This window comes from Nuphar pumila, chromosome 2 (assembly GCF_984573655.1).
Source record: "Nuphar pumila chromosome 2, dmNupPumi1.hap1.1, whole genome shotgun sequence".
Lineage (NCBI taxonomy): Eukaryota > Viridiplantae > Streptophyta > Magnoliopsida > Nymphaeales > Nymphaeaceae > Nuphar > Nuphar pumila.
In genome coordinates, this window is record NC_143250.1 from 649,872 (window position 1) to 658,681 (window position 8,810).

The 8,810-nt window shown below is 39.8% G+C and overlaps 1 protein-coding gene across 1 annotated transcript; it reads right to left on the reverse strand.

The window, feature by feature from the left end:
- Window positions 1-294: 294 nt before the first annotated feature.
- On the reverse strand, window positions 295-8,542 carry LOC149844364 (phospholipase A I-like protein). The gene is made up of 18 exons (XM_089994315.1): window positions 7,930-8,542; window positions 6,334-6,481; window positions 6,131-6,209; window positions 5,848-6,001; window positions 5,548-5,757; window positions 5,208-5,453; window positions 4,765-4,927; window positions 4,422-4,682; window positions 4,215-4,336; window positions 3,973-4,134; window positions 3,095-3,296; window positions 2,830-2,966; window positions 2,594-2,735; window positions 2,282-2,479; window positions 1,669-2,158; window positions 1,368-1,584; window positions 1,191-1,280; window positions 295-789 (listed from the first exon to the last, which is right to left on the reverse strand). The coding sequence occupies exons 1-18, from the start codon at window positions 8,497-8,499 to the stop codon at window positions 337-339; spliced, it is 4,044 nt and encodes a 1,347-aa protein (XP_089850441.1). The 5' UTR covers window positions 8,500-8,542; the 3' UTR covers window positions 295-336.
- Between the last annotated feature and the right edge of the window lie 268 nt (window positions 8,543-8,810).

The window sequence follows — 8,810 nt, forward strand, 5'->3', positions numbered from 1 at the left end:
AGAGGGCAGATCCCGGCACACTAAAACGAATCGTGCAATGTGATTTCACCTGATCTGCCGTCGATCGATTTTGTCGTTCAACGTCCAACAAATGTTGCTAGCAACCAAAACTCGTCAGAAAGGGGCACCATCAAACTTCCCCACAATTTATTTCATTTATGAGTGTCATACAAATCTGATCGAGGTGCGTAACTCTTATAACCAAAATTTTGATTGCTTTTTGACAAATATATATATATATAAAAAAAAAGTCCTCATTTTTTTACCTTCTTTTATTTTCTTTTGGCATACTCCTTTTCTTTTTGTTTAATTTAGTAATTATTATTATTTCTACAACTAGGACATACTTGGGAGATTGCAGCGATACCGCAGTTTGGGCAGTAGCTTGAGAGCTCGTTGCAGTGCTACATCTACCGTCGCACCCTCTCGGAACAGAGCGTCATAAAATGTGCATACAAACTGCGACAGATTGTTTTCTTCCTTGTCACGATCAGTACCGGACTGTTCACCTTTCTCAAGATCGCTATCTTCCCAATCGCTGACGGGGCTTGATGGCTCCGATTCTTCTTCAGCGTCCTCTTCGCCAATCACAAACCGCCCGTTCTCTAAATCATTCACATCTCCTGAGCCAATTCCACCATCGAGAAATGCAGCTGACTGTGCCTCTGGCGGTTCTTCTGATGGCGAGACTACTGCTTTTGCACCAGAGTCCAGAAAAGCCTTCACCAGGCTGGGGACGAGGCCATACTTTCCTGTGCAGATTATAATTCTGTCTCTCCATGCACCAATCTGCATTAGATTGTATATCAGTGTAAAAATTACAACTACAACGTGAACGGAAAACTTGGAAGAACACACGACACATTCGTGTTTGCATGATCTCCAAATCTACACACAGGCAACCAAATTTACTCCAAATGTGAATGGAAAACTTGGAATATCACACACTCGCGTTTGCATGATCATAATATGTCCCTTAATGTCATACAAATCTACACAGGTGACCGAATTTTCTTCAAAGGTAAAAATTCCACCTTGATAATGCAATGAGCTGTCTGTCGCACAAGGCATCTAGTAATCAAAAGACTAATGCAACAAATACAGAAGGCAAACAGCCAGCCACTAGAGTCTCTTGAAGACAAATGAATGATGAAAGGAAGAAGAAGAAACAAGTAGTGATGGTTACGCACCATCCAGCGAACATCTTCAGGTGTGAGGTGAATTGAAGGCAGAGTCCTCCGGAACATGAATGCCCCAATTTCTTGGTTGTCTTCAAGAACCTTTAAAAGTATTAGAATAGTAAGTTACTATTTTCCATAACACTAAAAGGAGATGAGGCGAGATGAAAGATGCTATTAAACAAGCACCTGTGTTTGCCGTCCTATATAACGATGCAGGATTCCTCCAACTTGAAAAGAAGGAGTATGTGCAACCAAAGCAGAAATGGTTGAAATCCTAGATATGGTGGCTGCATCTTTTCTGCTAGGGCCACTTGTTCTGGATAACAGGCTCAATTTGACGTTCTCGATAAATCTATCTGCAAGTTCACCTGGTTCTGCTACAACAAACACATCATTCTGCCAACTGAAAGATGAAAACAATAAGCAAGCAGTGTAATGATAAAAAGAACAAAAACATAACTAGCACCTTAAAAAGGGGGCAGCTGACCTTAATATGGAACCTATAGAATCATTTTCAAGAGCCAAATGAATTATGCCAACTTGGGGCAAATTCTGCAGTTTCTCATGCAACGATTGAACAAGTACGGGAAGTATCCTTGGACATGACGATGGAGACTCAGGTGGGGAAATGGAGGCTTTTCCGGTTAAAGCCTGATTCTGCATCCCATCTAGAATTAGTGGTGGAATCAAATCGATACGATTTACTCTCTGGTGCCTAAACTCAGGACTGTATGCAAGTGGGCTCGAAGGGAAGCTTCCAGTAAACAAGGGGGATGTAAATGGAGTTGGAAATGCTGTTGCAGCTTTTGAAGCAGCTGACATCCTATTCATCATGGACAACCTTATCCCTTGTCGAGAACAAAATGTTTCAAGTGAACGGGCATGGTGAGCAGCCTTCCCCGAACCTGGGTCTTGGCAAGATTCTACCAAGAGAACCATACGTCTCCAACCTAAACAGGGACGATCATTATCACCCGCTGCATGGAAAGTAAAGTTTGGTTTTAAATGTAGAGAATTGCATACAACAGATAGAGCATGAACATCCATGTAATTGAAACAATGTAGAGAGCAAGAAGCATTAATAAATACAATAAAGAAACCTGCATGCTTTGTTTTAGGAAAATTATGAGATTTTGTCTTGTCAAACTTCTCTTCATCTCGATAGGGAGGAGCAAGGCGGTCGCAGAGACTCTTGAAAGATTGGATGTTGTTTTCAATATACTCCTGGGTTGCAGCTTCTAACTTGAGCCAAACAGCAGGATCAGTCTCATCCAACTCCATGCCACACCGCTCATCAACTACATACATGAATAAATCAATTTTGTGGAAAATCAAAAGCTCTCCTTTTATAACCAAGTTACACACCCCTGAGTCTTAACTTAGTCTTAACAACTTAATTTTAATTGCTTTACCTGGATTAAACCGAAAATACTGCACGTCAGGGAGGATAGGAAGTAATGTGCTCAATGCTTCTTCCACTCGTTCAACTGAGCACGCACTCTCAATCAAAACTTGGCCAGTGTCCAGATAACGCCAACCACCTTTCCCTCGAGCCTACAGAAAAAAAGATTTATGTATATTATTGTACAAAAACAAGTAATCAAATTATAACTTTATGTAGAATAAAAAACTGACACTTTGCACTTGCCTTTGTTGGAACAGAACCACATCCCACTGACACGAGACAGTCAATTCGTGTATCAGGCCATATAAGTTGTGCTTCTCTTACTGCTATTATAGTGGGATTGTTGGCTACAATTGCTCCATCCTGCCATCTATTTACATCTGAGCAGAAACAAAATTACAATATTAGTCCATGAAAATCTAGTCTCAAATAAAATAGACAGGAGAAGAAAAATAAATGTAAAAATGTTAGGAGTTAAATATAAATTAATTGGAAAAGGATCTCCTACCATCAGAAAAATCATCAAGATAATACGGAGCCGCAGATGATGCTCTTATAGCCTCCCATACATGATGTTTGCAACTCCCAAGAAATGCAGCTCTTTTTATGCCACCTTGAGAGTGTACAGGAGCACCGATAGTAGGCGACCCAGTGCTGATAGTGGCACCTTCTGTCGTTCCAATGGTCATTTCTGGTGTACCAGCAGGATACTGTTGATCCAATTCAGATACATTCAATCACATAACAGAGAAATGAAAAAAACATATTTAATTGCTTTAAGATAGTAAATATCATCTATGGATTCTCATGTTTTTTAATCCTAAAATTTCACTGTTAACTAGTTGAGACATCTCTAAACATTTTAACGTCTCTTATACAATTTCTTTCTCCCACAGTTTCTATTGCAATCAATTAACAATTGTTCGATACAGATGTCCAATATCATACAGGGATTCTGGTTTTCAGCTTTATCAGTATAAGTAAAAAAGTGACCATCAGGAACTACTATACAGATTCATCTCTTCCGACATCTTGTACACGCATGTTACTCTTTGGTTTAGCTTGCAAAAGCAGTTTAATTTTAAATACCCTACTAAAAAAGAGGAAGAAGAACAAGAGTAAACACAACTTTCTAAATGTTTAGCTCATCATGGGAATGGAGATCATTTTATTCTACATGCAACAAATGAATGAAGTCCAATATTCTTATACATGCCTGTACTTGTCTTTCTTATGTACTTAGTTTGAAACATTGATTATTTCATGGCATACTTATTGTCCCTCCTTTACAAATCCATCCGTTGTCAACTTCAATGTCATTTGAGTTTCAGCAATACAATTAATCAGGCAGTAGGTTCACATTTCACTATATTATGAGTGAAATACCTGGTAATTTCGAAACAAGAAGGGCTGAGCTGGCATCACACTAACAAGAGTTGAGACAACAAAAACTTTCGGTGTGTTTTTCGCAGCTGATTCAATCAGAAGATCACTGTCTTCATCTTTACAGATCTCTTTTAGAAGCCTCTCAAATTGATCTGCACTGTGCTGAAAGACATTTCATATTTTCTTGTAAGAAAACCTGAAGCCAGTAAGCAATGAGAAAATAATTTAAAGGTCACACAGACCTTAGATCCATGTACGACAACCCTAAAGTTTTGTGAAGAACTTTTGTACAGTTGATCCAATTTCTCCCTCCATGTTGCAGCTTCATTGTCCTTAGGGATGGGTTCAGCAAACACCAGCTTTCCTGATAGTATAAAGCAATAGAATAAGAAATGAAATTGAAAATATCCACAGAAAGCGAATTATTCAAATGATTATAAGGTTCCCACCTAGGTTCTTGTATATTTCTTCACATTGATCGAGGGTCATTTGTTTGATTCCAAGAGCAACGGCAAGCATACCACCAGTTGATGTGCCACATATAAGATCAAACATCTCATGGATACGTTTGCCAGTCCCTTGTTCAATTTGTTTAAGCATCTGCACAGTAGCCATCCCTTTCATTCCACCTCCATCCATTGACAGTATCCGCAACCCTTGCTTCCCCACCTGCCGGCCTCTTATTGCCCGTCGTAGATGTTCATTCTCCCCTGAAAAGGTGCAACATCACTTATGTGATCAATTACATGGAATATATCGGTTTGATCAAAGCATAGTTGTGTAAGTACTAACCAAAGATCGCTAAAGCACGTGCAGCAGCTCTTTTTACACATGGCTCAGGTGCAGCTGTATAGCGAAGGAGAAGTTCGTGCAAGCTCTCAGAGGTGACTAGCGTGCGACGGTTTTCCAGACAAAAGGCTAAATTACCAACTGCTAGTAGGGCCAACCTTTGCACCTGATTGTAGGTAAACATTAAGATTAATAGTTTATCTACATAGATTGTCTCTTGGGGTTATTTGTGCAAGAGAAATTACTTAATTAGTATATTCATGGAGTCACTTGCGATATTCGACATATCTGCCTTATGAGAATCACAATCATCATATTGTTATCCTACTGCTAACTAGAGTCTATGGATACCTCAGTTGTTGTTTCCATGCACCTTGACAAATTTAAGGGCAACTACAATAAGCTCAGCACAAGTTCAGTTTGAAATAAATACCCAAAGGGCATACCTCAGTGTTTTTATGTGCACATAATGCCTTCAAAGATTTCAACACTTCTTTTGTCATCATCTTTTGAGCCACAACATCAGAAGAAAAAGCTAAAGTCACCACTACTTGCAATACAGATATAAGTTCTTCGGGAACAAAAGATTTTAGGAGTGACTGCACAGGCTGCATGATATCAGATTTTATCAACTGCACAGCCAACGAAACATCTGCTGCCAGTGATGAAAGAGCAGAACAAGCTTGCTCAACCTTCCAAGAAAAATGACAGTAAGCATGTCAAGGAAAATGACAGGCACTAGATTCAGAAATTCCTTGAATTAAATATCTCAAAATAGATTGATACCACATTACGGTTCCCACTGCTAATCATACTGATTAGTTGACGAATAGCATTCTCATCTTTGCTAATAGCTACACGGTTAGAATGATCCTGCATGATTTTGGCCAGTGCTGAAGCTAGCAAGGGGTGTTGACATGAGGAGAACCGGAAAATAAGAGAGAAGAAGGCACCCAGTTTGTGTCTAGATGCAACAAAATAAGAACTGTTGTCCATCTGCAAGAATAGGATAAAAGACAGGTGCTAAATTTAAAAAAAAATGCAAATGTGGTAAGACAAGATTCAAGAAGCTGTGCTCTATTTCACCTCAATTTTCACATTCACCAACTTTAAATCATGATCAGCTTCAATTCTGATATTTGCAAGTGTCAAGTGCCGGAGATTTTGCAAAGGTAAGATTTCTGGAAGAAATTCAAGAGGGTTCCCAAATAATCTAAGAACTCGTAATTCAGACATAGCCCTGACAACAAACTGATGTAAAAAATTAGATCCAACAACAAAATCCAGGAGGTCCTGAAATATGATAGTAACTGGTTAGTCATGGATGCAATGGAAGAAAACACAAAAAGTTCATGGTTCATTGTATGACCTAAGATCCAATAGAGGGCGGACTAGCTTGTTATGCTCCAAAGATAATTCTATGAGCCCTACACACCCCTTGAGTTCCACTGCATAAGAGATTTTAACATGGTGACATTAGCAATCAAGATGACGGAAATTTTTAGTTGCTCAAAAAATTCCAAACCAAAGACATAAAACACAAGTCAGACCCTTCAGTAATTGCAAATTTACCAGGAACAGAGACCAGCATGTTGTAATCAACTCGAAGCTCTTTCAAACTTTTCAGTTCACCAAGCTCTGATGGCAAAACTGAGAGCTTATTGTTGTCAAGGTATAGCTTCTCAAGTAATGGTAATCGAGTTAATTCAACAGGCAAAACCTGAGGATCATGACAAGTTTAATTAGATACAATTCTCTGAGCAAGAAATTTAACTAAGAAGTTTATATTAACAAGTAATTTTAATGTCTTAGATCATACAACAAATAAAGCAGGGAAAAATTAATCGAGCCTGTGCATGCATATGTTTATAAAATATACACATAGCAACATTTGAGCTTAATTTTTTTTCCATCTTCAAGTAGTCACCACATTCTGGAAGGTTGTCACATTCTGAACAGGAAGCATCATTAGTATAGAAACAGAACATGTTTTGCCTTTCTGGTTCACAAATTGGCTAGCAAATGTAAGAAAATTGGACCTCAGATTTTGTGGGCTTAAAAACTTATGCAAGATTGCATCAACATAAGCAACTCGGTGATAAACAAATCAGACAGCATTGGCCACTGTAATTTTTATGCCATATCAATGTTAACTTTTTTGTTTAACATAAGACATTTACAGACACTTGATGAACTAGCCCATGTGACACCAAGTTTATTTAGGGCAAATTGCCTCGCTAATTCCTTGATCTGGTTGAGTACATACATCAGAAAATCATATGCAAGCTGTTATTCATAAGATAGCATCCTGGGTTGTGCTCTTGTTCCTCACGAAGACGCTACCAGTAGGCTTCAACCAGGATGCCTGAATTCGGAGTAACAAATCAAACAAAGAACAGGAGATTGTTGTCAGAAAATGCTTGTCTTTACCAGATCATGCACTGTTAACGATTGCATATCCAGAAATTGTTGATGATTCATAAAATCTTATCCATTAACACATCTATCAGATTTTTCCTATAGCAAGGAACTTCAGGAAGATAAGCACCCAAAGATTTATATTTCACCAGTCTAAGGTATACACCATAACATGTTGAATGAAGAATTCTCAAGAGATCAAACAAGCAAGCTCAAGAGCCTAGCTGGTAAACACTGAGATCACAAAGGCTGCGATAGCCAGTAACGGAAGGAATGCCGGACGCATCAATATAAGCAATGGTATCAAGAAGACAAAACTGCAAAGATGGAACAAACTCATGATAAGATGACCATAATTCTGGTTCTCACATACATTTTTACGTCAAAAGGAGAAAATTTGCAAGACAAATTCCTCTCCCCACTTTTCTTTTCAGAAGTCCAGAAACACAGAGGCAATTAACAAACATAGAGAAACCTAGAAACCAACATAATTCAGAAGGTACCCAAAACGTTAACCAAATATTATTGCATGGACACAACACACAATAAGGTAAGAAACCAATGAACAACTAGTATTTAAAAACCAAATTGGGCCATCCTATGTTGATTGTTAGAGGCCTTCTAAATGCCCTACTGCCCTTTTTATGTGATAAAAACAACCCCAAAACAATTTACACAACGAACCATAAGGACATCCAAACACCATATTGGCGACCAAAATTTTATAAGAGAGAAAAGAATGCCACAAACCGACAATCCGCATCCAGAAAGATTGAGAAGGGTGACGCTCCTCCAATGCTGCTCGAATCCTAAAGCATAGGAGGCACCACCACCGTCGCCGCCGGCCCTCGATCGGATCAACCTGGTGAGCACGCCGACGCCATCGCTCTGCTGCCCAGACCCCATCGTCTTCATCATGGTGATCGACCGCAGAGGTTCCCTTTTCTTTACCACCTTCATTTCCACGCCTACCACCTCCTCTTCTTCTTCTTCCTCTTCCTCTTGTTGCTCGCCCTTCCTCCAATTCAAATACAGGAGGACGGTATCCTGCGGAGGAGGGAGAGCGACGATGAGCTGAGATTGGAGTCTGAGAGCCACCTGATCCTCATCCTCACCCGCCGACCACTCCAATTGGATTCTGAAGGGTGGGGATGGCTCTTCTTGGGTGGTGGTGCTGGAGGAGCAAGAAGAGACTGAGGATGATGATGATGATGATGGCAATGAGGGTGGCGGTGGCGATCCTGACAATTCCTCTCCATAACAGAGAGTGAGATGAAAGGTTTCAGAGGGCCGCTTCCACCCCAATCCCCATGATGACATCCTCTCTCTCTCTCTCTATCTCTCTCTCTCTCTCACACACACAGAGAAAGAGAGAAATGGGTTTTAAGTTTCCTTATTTAGATTTTCTTTGCCATATATATGAATTTTGAGGTAATGAGATTTTTGACGGTTCCTGGATTTCTGCTGCCTTCTCTTGGGTGGGTGGGTTGGAGGTGTTTGGATCGGACAGAGTGTTTGTGAGGTGAGTCTTCCTCTCTGGTTTTTTGGTACCTTGGCCTACCCTTTGATTGGCTCGTTGGCCAAACAACCCTTTATTGCTTGGTTTGTAGGGGTGTCAACGGATCGGGTTT

What these genes read in the sequence shown, in the direction of transcription:
- LOC149844364 (XM_089994315.1), bottom strand. Translation starts at nt 8,499, where the DNA reads ATGTCATCATGGGGATTGGGGTGGAAGCGGCCCTCTGAAACCTTTCAT. An exon ending in CGCCCTCTATTGGATCTTAG is followed by an intron (nt 6,002 to 6,130) that starts GTCATACAATGA and finishes GTTTGTTGTCAG; the next exon opens with GGCTATGTCTGAATTACGAG. An exon ending in TCTTGTTTCGAAATTACCAG is followed by an intron (nt 3,297 to 3,972) that starts GTATTTCACTCA and finishes TTGGATCAACAG; the next exon opens with TATCCTGCTGGTACACCAGA.